The 13473-nt window shown below is 37.5% G+C and overlaps 2 protein-coding genes across 7 annotated transcripts; both read right to left on the bottom strand.

The window, feature by feature from the left end:
* Positions 1–566: 566 nt before the first annotated feature.
* LOC103695857 (protein LHCP TRANSLOCATION DEFECT) lies at positions 567–4940 on the bottom strand. Its single transcript, XM_008777283.4, has 2 exons — positions 4523–4940; positions 567–976 (listed from the first exon to the last, which is right to left on the bottom strand). Exons 1-2 carry the CDS (start codon positions 4778–4780, stop codon positions 719–721), a joined length of 516 nt encoding a protein of 171 aa, XP_008775505.1. The 5' UTR covers positions 4781–4940; the 3' UTR covers positions 567–718.
* Positions 4941–6485: 1545 nt separating this feature from the next.
* On the bottom strand, positions 6486–11975 carry LOC103695858. Of its 6 annotated transcripts, XM_026800686.2 has the most exons (4): positions 11807–11974; positions 8592–8779; positions 7814–7860; positions 6486–7698 (listed from the first exon to the last, which is right to left on the bottom strand). In XM_026800686.2, the coding sequence occupies exon 4, from the start codon at positions 7579–7581 to the stop codon at positions 7096–7098; it is 486 nt and encodes a 161-aa protein (XP_026656487.1). In that variant the 5' UTR covers positions 7582–7698; positions 7814–7860; positions 8592–8779; positions 11807–11974; the 3' UTR covers positions 6486–7095. The 6 variants fall into 6 exon arrangements, with proteins under 6 accessions (XP_026656487.1, XP_038987801.1, XP_026656488.1 ...); XM_039131873.1 differs by adding an exon at positions 11332–11624 and having other exon boundaries at positions 6486–8779; positions 11807–11975; XM_026800687.2 differs by lacking the exon at positions 7814–7860.
* Positions 11976–13473: the final 1498 nt, after the last annotated feature.

Raw genomic sequence — 13473 nt, 5'->3', positions numbered from 1 at the left:
ACTAAAAAATCATTGTTAGTACGCGCACGTGCACGCGCGCACGTGGTCTATAAATTACATAATTTCTGATATGTAAGAAATTTAGAGATATTTAGAGATGGTAGATCATCGACATTGGATCCTGATCATCCAGTCAACTAAGCAGATCTAACCTGAAAATCGATCAGCCAGATTGCTGAATATGTTTAGATTGATTCAGATATCAAATGTCCTCATGAGAAGTCCATGGAGCTTATGACTACATGCACATGACAGCTAATATGATCATATCTACAGCATTGAATCAACTTTTTGAGCACTTTGTGGCTTGCATAGAACATATTAATAGAGAAACTACATCTCAATTGGCAACCGATGCTTAGATAATTGAGAAAACAGTTTAACTTGATAGGCTGAATATTCTTAAATTGATTCAGACATTGAATATCTTCATTAGAAGTCAATGGAGCTCATCACTACTTGCACATGGCACCTTAGGTGATCATTCTAGTGCAATTAAATGAACTTTTTGAGTACTTTGTGGCTTGCATGGAACGTATTAACAAGGGACAAGAATGGCATCGTGAGTTTATAGTCACAATTGCAACATCCAGGCAAGATTTGGTTCACATTCTGCAAAACATTTAAATATATTCTAGCAATCTACAAGAGTAAAACTGACCAAAAAAATATAAAAGAAAAAAAGGGGAGATAATTTTGCATTACAGAAACTCAGAAGTCATCCTTTCGGAACAGAAAACCCTAGGATGAAGTCCTTGATCTCATCACTAGTTGCTCTATCTAAAGCTGTCCTTCCATCTGCATCTTTAACATCATAATTTGCACCAGCTCGCAATAGTTCCTCGATTTTTGGCTTATCACCTTCTGAGGCTGCCAATATCAACAAGATATCCACTGGATGAATGTTCTGGTTTAGAAGGGCCTCCATCTTATCATATGAACCCTCGACAGCAAGCATCCCCATATAATTGAAGTACTGCAAACAATTGGAAGACATTCATCAGTAATCTGACATTAATGTTTTTTTATTTTCCTGGCAACAAACACTGTTATCTCCAACTACAGTGTTCTTGTTTCTTGCCAAAAAAGTACAGAGATGAAAAGAAATAACAGAGTAGTATGACGTAGATTTTCCAGATGTCTGTTTGTGTCAAGGACTGCAAATCAATCTTCTGAGTCTTCTGAGGTGGATCACAAACTACATAAGCCAGCAATAATTTTCAGAGCAATAACTGGGCATAATAGTTTTTAGAGTGAAAAAAGAATTTGATGACCGTGCCACCTCCAGCGTATTTGTTCTTTCTCTAACTTCCACCAAATATCATAAAGATCTCAAAGAAAAAACACAGTTTAGAACAGGAGTATGACTTAAAAAACTAGACTGATTCATTTTCTGTATGATGCAACTAAAAAGAGAAAGGACTTTGGCAACAAACAAAACATTATGATTGGGTACCTATTTAAATGACCTATGATAAGATGAAAAAGGTTATTAAGTTTGGAATGTGGCAATTTCCAAAACTTCAGACATTGAAGTACAAATACATGCATGTATTTATGTGTGTGTCTATGTATGTGCATGTGTGTAAGTGTGTATGTTTGTGCACATGCAATCACACTTGTGTTTGTCTGTAAGCTAATATCAGAACAATATTTTTGACCAATGTTTAAGCCCTGGTGGGATGAGAGACATCCCAGCCATCCCATCTTTGTTCTAGTGAGAAAACGGGACTAAGATGGAGTTGAGACTTCGAAGCCCATCCACATGAGGAAAGAAGAAGAAAGAGAAAAGAAAGGAAGGACAGAAGAAAAAAAAAGAGAGGAAAGAAGAAGAAAAGGAAAAACGGAAAAACGAAAAAAAAGGAAAGAAAGAAAGGAAGGGAGAAGAAAAGAAAGAAAGGGGAAAAGGAAGACAAAAGAAGGGAAAGAAAGAAGAAGAAAAAAGGGGAAAGAAAGAGAGGAAAGAAGAAGAAAAAAGAAAAAAAAAAAGGAATGAAAGAAGTAAGAAAGTAAAACAAGAAGAAAAAGAAAGAAATAAAGAAAAAAAGAAGAGAAGAAAGATGGAGGGTACTTACCAGGATGCTCAACAAGAACAGCCATCAAGATGGGCCGGGACAATGGGCTATATTGTTTCCTAGAGAAACCAGGACAGCTACATCCCACAGAATTTAAATCTTTATTTTCGACTTAATAAAAAAGTAGTTAAGGACTAAAGAAAGAAAAATAAAAACATAAGATTCGCTTATAAGTACCCCCCTCCAGTTTTGAATAGCTTAGAAGCATGTAGCCTCCCATTTATTGGGTATAGTGAACCCCACAGTGTTAGTAACACAGTCAAGCTTCTGATTGTATTTAACCCAACAAATGGGCTATTTATATTAATTTTCGCTATCACACTAGAGGAAAAAGGTGTGAGGAAAACAAAATTCACATATAAGCATACAATATAATATGCAAAAGTTTCAAATACAATCAAATTGATGCAAAATAACCTCTAAGCTATTCATAGTGAACAGACCAAGGGAAGATTGTGAAGGAGAAATGTCTAGTTCTAATCTCTCCTCTTTGAAAAGCATCCAAGGCCTCTTGCCTATTGAGAAATTGGACAATAAAGCGATTGGGGTCAAAGTGTTTTGGTTCCCAATCATAGCCAAAGAGAATAAGCCAAAGAGTCCTAGAAAGCTAGGCGCCGGTGACTTTCTTGTTGCTGCAGGTATGAACATGGATGTTTCCCATACATTGGACCTCCATGAAAGCATTTCTGACCTCCAGATCCACAAGGAGAAAAACCAACAACCTTTCAGGCCTTCGTTTGCTGCCATTTTTCCCTAAAGCTATGGTTTGATGGATTTTCTAAAGCAAACTATAGGATTCTTGCACTCCCTCTTGAAGTGGCCCTTATCCCCTTAATGGAAGCAAAGTCTTTTCTTGAATGGAGAGCCTCCTTTGGTAGGTAAGAGTAAAGGCGATTTGGCCTGCGGGAGGAGTTGCTGCAGGTAGGCCTAGCAGCATTAACTTGGGGAGCCACAAGTTCAAAGGACAAAGGCCTACCCCAGGTTTGAATGGTTTTGAGGAGGGAGGATAAGTAATGAGGCTGGCCAGAGATGAGTATCGCAGCATTGGAGGGTTTGCTACCAAGAAGGCCAACAGAAGAAGGGGGCCCGAGGGGGGCTCTAACACTTCTGGGTCCTAGATGGAAGGAAGGGCCACCAAGTGCCCTACTCCCAAGGAGCACAGTGTTTGGCCTCCTTGCAACAGCAGGAGGGTGGAGAAAACCTTAAAGAGTCTGTCCCTTCCACGATTATGCAGATTGCAAGCATCTCCATTTTCTATCTCTTTCAATTTCACTTGAAGTCTTCCATCTGACTGAAGTTTCCTCCGGTCATCAAAGCTCGAGCGCTACCTCCGGTTGAACTTCCACGTGGAGAGCTACTGCCGACCCCTTCTTGCAGTCACCATGCCGGGCTCCTGGGATCGCTGAAGATTCTTGATGTTATCTAATACTTGATGGATAAAATGTCTTCTTTGCACAAATTTTGTCATGTAGATCTTCCACGGGCATCGACTTCCCACCTCTCTAGTTCTCTCACAATAGTAGCCCTTGCCGCAGGATTTTCTAAAGAGACTAAATGAATGGGTTTGGATGCAAGCGGGTGCCCGCAAGAGGAAGTTCTTTTGCACCCTTCAGTTGGGACGTTTTCAACACATTGTGGATGGAATTCAATATTATGCAGGAGATTGTAGCTATCAACTAAAGCAGGAGTAAGCTTTGGCAGTGCAAGAGCAACACAGAAAAGAAGGGAGAGAAACGGTGGTCAAAACTGAATCAGTGGCATGATCCGGGAATGCATGAGAACAACACTACAGTACTCCCGTAGCAAAGGTAGCTTGGTGCCTTGATGAGAGATTTTGGATGGTAAAATGTAGAAATAAGCCTTGTACCTGGAAATAAGGAATTGCAATTGATAGATAGAGGGGAAAACTTTAATGTTTGAGTAGTTAGAGAAGCAAAGCATGCAAACCGAAGGATAAGAGATCCCCATAGCTATTAGGGTGGCAAGGAACAATAGCTCTTTGTGCTTCCAGAGGGCGACATGGAAGCGGTTATGCACGGCTACATGAGCAAATTCCTAACACTGTTAGACTTTTATATTTGGCAGTGAAACCTTACAATGTTAAATCGAGACTAAAAGACTGCATCTCTTCTCAAATGATTGTCTGGTATACCTTTATTAGCCCCAACAAAAGGTTCTAGAGCAAAATTTGTGGGAGATTTCAGTAAAAAAGAGGAGCCATCTTCTCCAAGAGACCGAAACATTCAGCACAAACAACTAAAAATGCATCAAAACTACAAGAATATCCTATAAATAAAAGAAGGAATTTGATAATTCTCAATGCATGCAGAATTGAAAGCTATATGCAACCAATTTGTACAAAATCATGGTTACAATTAGGAAATCACTTGGGAATATGAACAACCTAAGGAAATTTAAAGAAGGAAATAAAAATGCACTGGAGTCACCTGTTCGACGTCGTCCCGGTCGAAATCGTCGCGGGACTGGCTGCCGTAGATCCCGGCGCCCTCGGCGTCGACGCCCTTGTTCCCGAAGCGGAACCAGCACCTGGCCCTCGAGCCGGCGCAGCCGGGCCCCACCTTGGCCCTCATCCTCGAGTCCCGGAGCCAACCGAGCCGCCTGGTGAGAGCCAGGAACGGAGATCTCAGCCCCGAAGAAGAAGAAGGAGGGATGGAGACATAGATAGCGCAAGGAATCGACGCCATGGCTGGCTCTGGCTCTCTCTCGCGCGCACTCTTGTGTTGATGGCAGGAAAATGTCAGGAATTTTATTGGTTTCCTTTGTCGTCCTTCGGGTGGGATTTTATCCGGTCCAGCACCAAAAAGAAGAGAGAGAGAGAGAGAGAGAGAGAGGATATGGAAAGGCTTTTTTTTGTGTGCTGGAATCTGGAATCTGTTGTGAGATAAATGAAGGGATTGGCGGCATTTATTTCGGTTTGGATGAGGAAATATTACTCATTCAATGGATAAGGATCGGATTTCGTGGGGTTTAGTTGGTCGGCAGGTGGTGGAGGCAGAGAGGGGAAATCTCATCCACGAAATTGAGCTCAGTTACGGACCGATTCACTTAGCAAATTGGGTTGTCAAAGATTAACTCAGCAATGTCGCCTATATGTTTGCAATTTTTCGCTGGCTTTAGGTAATGCAGCTTGTACAGGGCCAGTGAATGGAGGACTGCAGTTTAAGTTTCTTCTTTGGGTCGGGGGTGTATTTTTTGCGCAAAAGAAAGATTTATCTTTCTTTGCACAAATCCACCATGGATGAATAACAAAGTTTGAAGTGTTTTGAAAACTATGCAATAGATGATCCCACGTATGAAGGAGGTGAATCCTTCTTTTGCATAAAAAATAGGCCCTTAATCCTTCTACTTCAGCATATTAATATGGGATGAAAGTGGTTCATCGGCAAGTTATTAGTATGCTGCTTATCAGGTAATGACAAATATATCTCAAAATTCACTTTGAAAGATAGACAAGTTTAAAATAAAAATTTGAAAATTAATTTCCACTTCGTGATATGTAATGAAAACATTTACACCTGGAGGTGATAGTTTTTGAGTGAAAATGTGAGTTCCTCTTTTGTTTGGAAGTGCAACAGCACCATGTTTGACCATCCATGCTTTAGACTATAGACTAGAGGCCTGGTTGGCTTGGGTTTGGCTAGCATGTTTAGAGTTGGATTATAACAATTTGCAGTAAACCTACATGAAGCTATAATATTTTCGGTGATTCATCTACTGTATTAAGTTAGATGATGGTTGTACATGTTTACGAGTAAGCAATTTCACAAAATTCATCACAACCATCACAACCATCTGGTCATTTCCAAGTCAACCAAATCAAGATTCTTTCTTCAGGTCAGATCCGATCTGGTCCAATTATCTGTAAGTTTTAATATCCATTAGAGAAGTGGGTTATGGAAATTTAAGGACAAGCCTTTTCTGAAGTTGGTAATCAGTCAAATTGGCATAGGCATCTAAACCTTCTGTTAAGAGATGAACCACTCCATCATCCTTACAATTTAAGAGTGTTCAAATTCCGAATTCATCATTACTGTCCTTTTTTTTCCCGGATGCACCAACCTTAGTTATGTTAAATAAATGCATTAAGTTTTAAGGTTTGCTATTATTATAGACAAAGTTCTATCAAATCTCAGAATTGAAATCTGGTATAGATGGTAAACCGCACCAGTTGTATTCTTCCACAGACAAGGTACCGCAGAGAGAAACCATTGCCTTTCACCGTAGATGGAAATCCCCTATTCTTGGACCCATCTCAGAGTGCTCCCAAATCAGTGAAAGAGATTAAACTAAGGTAGAAGCTATAAATATAATAGAATAGCACCACAGGACAATTATCCCAATATCTTCCTCCTAAAGGCCTCAAAAATCAAAGTGAAAACACTAGTCACAAAACAGAAATATACCAAGTTCATATATTATAGAGTGAAGATGCAAGAGTAAGATGACCCAATCATCATTTCATCCGATCTCTAATTTTTGCTGCAGAAGCATTTATAGGAAAAAAAGGTGAGACACAACTGCCCCACCACCTCAAATCATAAAAAGCAGTTCCACCAAACCAAAAGACCCTTCTAAGTTACTCCACACCATCTTCCACATCATGCCATAAAAGCAAACACCAAGAACCACCATTGTACCTCAAGAAAATGGCAGCAAGACCTGCTCCAGTCGAGGCTGGCACTCGAGGGACAATTGGGTCTCTTGTCACACTGGAGATTGAGTACTTCAGAAGGCTTGATCTAGGCTATCAAGAAGTCTCTTACCAGAAACAAAAGAACCTGACAATGGATGCAGCTTCATCCAGTGACAGCACCAGGCACAAGTCGAGCTCTGACGGCACAACTCCAAGGAAAAAGAAGAAGTACAAGAAGGTGAGCAGTGGAGGATTGCTGCCAAGCATCTGCTCTGCAGCAGAGATAGCTAACTCCAGCCAGACGGAAAGGATCAAAGGGATCAGATACAGAAGACTGAGGATGGATGATGACAAGCTGCCTCAGGACTAGGCAATGGATTCAGAGAGCTTGGAGAAGCCAAGCTTTTTGAGCCGGCTGCTCATGGGGTTGCTGCATTTTAGATCTACAATTTCCACAATGTAAGGTTGTCCTTTCTTTTCCATTTTGTCTATATTTGAATTTCTGTCTATAGGGATATCATCAGAGCCAAGCATTGGAACTCGGTGTCCATTTTTCCGGGGGTTGTGTCGGGGCTTATGGCCATATCCAGGGGTTCTGTGATCTGTGTCACTGCTGCTTCTGCTGCTGCCAGATTCATTAGGTGGATTTTTCCTCTGCAATGTTTTCTTAGGACTAGCACCACAGGGTACTGTAACTGGGCCTGTTTGATGTTTTCCTCGTGTAGAAGAGGATGCTTGTGATGATTGTTTCATGGACTCTAACTCTTGTGACATCAGGGATCCAATTGTACCGGTAGTTCCCACCTTAATTGAGTCTCCATTCCCATTGATGACTTCCGTTGTCCAAGGCATAATATTTTCTTCTGATAAGGAGTTCTAGGTGCTTTCCATAAGTGAACTCAATGGAAGGTCAGCAAGGTGGTATTGCTTGAATCAGATGGGTGCTCCGATAAATTGCTGCCCAGAGTCCTGGTTAGGTGTAGTAGAATGTACAGAAGCAAACTGTGAGTTGTGATTATTAATTCATCCAACTTAATATTTATTTTTTTACATTCAATCCCTAAGAAGAACAAGACTAGCATACCAGTAGATTTTGTAGAGAAACAGGATGGTGAAGAAATTTTCCCCCTCCTTATAATGGAATTAGTAGAGGGTCAGCAAGAAATTTATATAAAAAAAAAGATCAATGCATTACATATAACATTATTTGGGTTCTAGAAAGAAATGCAAGATCTTAAAGTCCAAAAAGGTGTTTATTCTGGGTTTCAGCAACTAATTAGTGCTTTTTAATTCACAGAAATGATTCAACAAAAAAAAACAGCTTCTAAAACCAGTTATATAAGTTGCAAATAGATTCTTGTGCCCAAAATTGTATGTATATAGGAAACAAACACAGCAAGATGGAAGATGAAACAAAAAACAGGTCCTAAAAATTATCAAGCATAAGGTTCTGGTCCAGATGGACATAAACTTAAGCCTTAATGTGGGGGTTCATCAGATCATCCATCAGATGTCAGAACTTGTATAATTTACCATAACTTGTGTTCAGCCTGATATCAACTTTTATGACCTAGTGCTGAATCTCCAGCTGGTAGAATTACAAAGACAGAAAGGCTTGTCATGAACTCTGGAAGGCCAATCCAAGGAACGTGAAACGACTCTGATCGTTATGCAATTGAATTCATGTTATAAAGGAAGCAACCCTTAATAATCCCCTAGATAAGGAAAGAATCTAGATGAAGCACTTTGAAGATAAGATTTGTTTTGAGGAATTATATTCATCTCTAGGGCAAAAATTGATAGATAAAAGACAACATGATCCCAATTGAATTTCAAGCATGCATGCTCAAGCACATTCCAACCTTGGCAGAACAGTTACTTAGACTTGAAAACTCTAATCTCTGAGAACTTTAGCCTGTAGTGCATGCCAAGCGTCAATGTCCAACTCCAATCATTGCAGATGCGACGAAAAACTCCAGATCATTTTATGAAAAGGTGTGCACAGCCTGACCACTCCTTGTGCAAGTAATTTATTACACAAAATTATCCCCTGAGAGTAAGAGAAAAACCATCAATTACCTACAATCTGACAGGACAAGTGAGTTGAGTTTTCAATATCTTAGCAGGCCAAGTGCATTTAAAGTTGCTTTGTTCTGCAGAGTCTCAAACAAAATTATCACAAGGAGAAACATGAGGGCTCAGAATCAGCCTTAAGGCTTCACAAATCCGTCATAACAACAATAACCTTCTTAATAAGCCAAATAGAATATATCACTCATATTTGTGTAAATGAGGATCAAAAATTGCATGAGCAATATAAAAGCAAATTTTAAACAAAGTATACCGTTTCACAACCATGTTGCTTATAAGGTATCTCATTTACGAAACTTAATTCCATGTAGAAAACATAAAAATCGTTCCTTAAAAGGCCTCAAACTTAGTGCTAATATAATGCTAATGTTTTTAGCCAACTTTTGCCAATATAATGACCAAATAAATGAAACTGAAAACATAAAATTTGTATGAATAAAAGTGATCTACAAAAGATGAGTACTCATGCCTTAAACAATATATATACACACACATATACATATATATATATATATATATACACATATAATATTATATATTTGTATAATATGCACCTCCGAAACTGTTAAAATCCAGAAATTGACCCAGTCCTAACTCTAAGTAGATTCCTGATTTGCATCAGCCCTTCCTCTTTGGGAAGAAAAAAGAATTGTCCCCAAGTTCCAGAGTTCGACGAGACTCTTTAAACCCTAGACTCGATAAGAAAAGACTTACATCATTGAAATATCTAACATAAAAAATCCTAAACACATAGCAACTTGTCTTCTCATGTACTAGCTTGCAAGAAGCTGATCTCAATCTTAAGTGAGTTTCATTTTGAACTAAGACACATTTATTCACTTTATGATCCAACCTAATGCTTGCGTAACTTGATGAAATGGTTCGAAATCCATGGATGCTTATACCGAGCAATGAATTCTTTGTAAAGAATGTTAAGAAGGAACATTTGTGCCTGAACTTAAACATTAAATTTATGCATGAGCTAACCCTCATGCTACTCCTCATAAAGAAAGTTTCAAATCTTCGTGATGATCAATCTCCTCGAGTGATGAAAATCATCAAAAATGTTATCATCCAACACATTCATCATTGATGTTATAAACATGATATATGGAGATACTATCTTCTTTTTTTTTTGAGATAAATCAAGGGTTGCAACCTCTAAATAAGAGAAAAAGAAGTGAAAGTAACCTCTGATACATTCTCGTAATGACCAAGCCTCTCCAAACTCACTAGTTCCTTGCGAGGAATGAAAGAATGTCAAAAGAGCTTGCTGATCACAATGAAATAATGAATCTTGGCAGCACCATCAGCACTATCAGTTCTTCAGATTCTGAAATGCACCAAGATCAGTGTGATCTTTTAGTTCATGTCCTAGGATCTAATTTTGACTAGATGCATTAGAGCTAATTTTACTACTTTCTCTCTGAATTATCCAAGCCAGACCATGTCCATGATTATATGGACAAATGTATGAGGCTCTGATACCAACTAATGCAAACAGAAGATATAGGGGCCAATAGGTCATCCTTTAGATTTTATGCAATCCACCCTGACGGATATAATTCTATTTAAAAGTAAAATTGATACTTCATTAATTCATAGGCATGACTTTCTCGATATAAAAAGCCTTGGTGCCTCACCAACAACTCTTAAACCAACTTACTACTATTAAAAATGAGTTATCAACTAAAGAATCTTAGTCAGAACACTTGATTCCCCCTGAAAACCATAAAATACATTTCTTACAAGGGCAGAAACTCCAGTCTGATCCTGTGTCATAACTCTAGACCAACAGTGGCCATCATAACAACCAAATCAACTGAAACTCAAACACAAAATATGCAGGGCTTGAATACAGCCTAACACAAGTAATCACATCCTTCAAACATACATGCATATTTGAAAGACATGCCATGGAAAGGAAGCTTGTTGAGTAGATCAAAAAGCTGATTGCGTCCTAATTCCTATGGGATTCCTGATTTGCATTGGAAAAACTCTCACAATATTAAGAACTTCCACATGAACAAAACTGTAGCCGCATTGGAAAAACTCTCACAATATTAAGAACTTCCACATGAACAAAACTGTAACCATCAGTCTTGTTCAAACTATTTAGGGTCAGGTTTCAGGATCCCCATTCACCAAGCTTTAATCTTTAGAGCCATGTCTGATGCAATTTCAAGTTCTTCCATATCTTTTCTCACAACCCCATCCATGTTGCCTTAGGTCTTCCCTTTCCTAAGATCTTCTAAGAAGTTTTATTAACTCAAAGCTCCCAACAATGAGATAAACTATTTTCCCCCATGGAAAAATCCCAAAAGATCATACTAAAACTTTTTCTAACACCACCTTCAAATCAGGTACATAAACCCTGAACGAATATAGTTACGATGATGTTGTCAACAGTCAGACAATCAGATAGATAAATAGAAGTATTTAAAAACCTGATCAACACAAATAAACAATTCCGTGATCCCACATTCATATAGAAAAGCTCCAAAACATTACATTTTCAAAGACTGAAGGCGACCCATTAGCTTGCATACTGAACGAGTCACAGTCACAGTCCCCATAGAAAAACGTCACCGGCAAGAGCAAGATTCAAAGGTTCCAAAGACAAGAATCAGTTAAAAGCCCCACAGATTTCCTTAAAAAACCCACGAAATCCCTCCTTTCTCACGATCCAAAGGTGGAAGACTGCCCAAAATCCGATCAAAACTTTTGCATCGCTGCTTCAAATAAGAGCAAACAAAGAACACCAGGAAAGGTAATAGAAAATCCTCTAGTCCACGAATATACTCCTAAATCCATTCAATACAAAACTTGCTTCGATTAAACGACAACATCCAAATTTCTTTTTCAAACCAAAAAGAGACAAGTAGAAACAACTCCAGACCGATACAATTCGGAGGACAAAAAAAATCTAATATATAGAGAGAGAGGGAGAGATAAGAAATAAATTGACGGAGGTGAAAACGCGTACCAGCCAGTGCTCGGTCTGTCACGCCATTGCCAGATCTCTTCTCTCCTTTTTTAAAGAGATGCTGAAAACAAGAACGACAATTTCGGGGAAAATAAATTCTTGACTTAAAAATGTCGGTCCGAAAAGCGGACTTCTCGGAGAGCAAGGGTTTGCGTCGCCAACGAATTGATCTCTCTTCGGAATTTATACCACGCGTCCACCCTAATCTCTCGCCGTCCAGCATCGTTCCTGTGTCCCCCCGGATCTCTTTTCTTAACCTACATCTTCGGCAAGGACTGGAATTATTATTAGAATTTTGAAACAATATGATCATGGTTTACACTTTTTTTGAAGATATCATGGTTTACAGTGCGATTCGGTCGTAATATTACTATTCCCGCTAAGAAAAGAATTTCAAGGGCCCCTTCGCGCTATAAAAGGTCCGTTTTGTTAGGACAAGTTGGAGGGATAATTAGAGGATTTCAAAAAAATATTTATCTAAAAAATAAATATAAAAAAATAAATTTTATTGTATTTGGTTGGTGAAAAAATTATTCTAAAAATTAACACCAAAAAAAAGTTTCTATGTTTGATTGGAGGTAACCTCAAATGAGAATTTTACCAAATTTTTGAACATATTTCTAAATGAATAATTCAGATAGTAATATTTTTTTCACAATCCATTTGTTGGCCAATTATGCCCGTTAATATTGACTATGTCAAATATGAAAATCTATTTACATGATTTAATAAATTATTTTAAATTAATTATACATATATTAAAATATATTTAATATGTTTTGGCATATAAAGAATATATTAATTATTAATAAATCTTATGTTAGTTTTATTGATAATTAATAAATATTTGTTTATTATTTATTAATAACTAACACATATTAATAAATTTCTTAATATATTAAATATATAATTATTTATAAATACTATTAATCAATATATTAATATATTAATAATATATTAATATAATATAAATATAATATTAAGATAATATATATTAATATAATTAATATTAATTATATAATATAGCTAATATAATATTAATATAATACAAGTGAGCTTATTTTCATCAAAAAATGATAATTTTAGATTATCTCTATCTGGTAATCAAGTATGGGAAAACAAATACTACTCCACTGGTCGTATTTGTTTTACTTTCTCTCTTAAAAAAATAAATATGAGACCCACAATTTATTTAACCATCTCTCTCATACATTTTTCATACCAAACATAGTAATCTAACATGTGATTTATTTTTCCATGCTAGATTATCTCTAACCAAACTAGCCTTAGCAATAATTAAGCTGTCGTCATGCTATACACTTATGCGAATTTATACATAACAAAAATAATGATCATTATGTAACATCTTTGCTCTCCACCTGGTCAGAATAATTTATTTTGAATTTGACCAATCATACCATAAATGTATATTATGCAAGTCAAGCATAAGGTTTGCTAGTTGTGAAAGGTTTCGAGCAATAAGAGAGTGTTGACTTTTGAGATTTTTTTACCAATTGTCAAGATTCTTCTATCGGGTTATTCTACATCTTGATGCAAGTTTAGACCTAGAGTTGGAGCCACTAAATATCAAAACTATTTTCCTTTACAATGACATGGAGGAGAAAATTTACATGTAACAACCTCAAGATTTTATTGCAAGGGTAAAG

Source organism: Phoenix dactylifera, chromosome 11, assembly GCF_009389715.1.
Source record: "Phoenix dactylifera cultivar Barhee BC4 chromosome 11, palm_55x_up_171113_PBpolish2nd_filt_p, whole genome shotgun sequence".
NCBI classification, from domain to species: Eukaryota; Viridiplantae; Streptophyta; class Magnoliopsida; order Arecales; family Arecaceae; genus Phoenix; species Phoenix dactylifera.
The sequence above is the reverse complement of the archived record's forward strand: the minus strand, read 5'-3'. Positions and strand labels throughout refer to the sequence as shown.

Coding starts and splice junctions, on each gene's coding strand:
- LOC103695857 (XM_008777283.4), bottom strand. CDS start 4,780: ATGGCGTCGATTCCTTGCGCTATCTATGTCTCCATCCCTCCTTCTTCT. Junction 977..4,522: donor ACCGGGACGACGTCGAACAG/GTGACTCCAGTG, acceptor AATTGTTTGCAG/TACTTCAATTATATGGGGAT.
- LOC103695858 (XM_039131873.1), bottom strand. CDS start 7,581: ATGCCTTGGACAACGGAAGTCATCAATGGGAATGGAGACTCAATTAAG.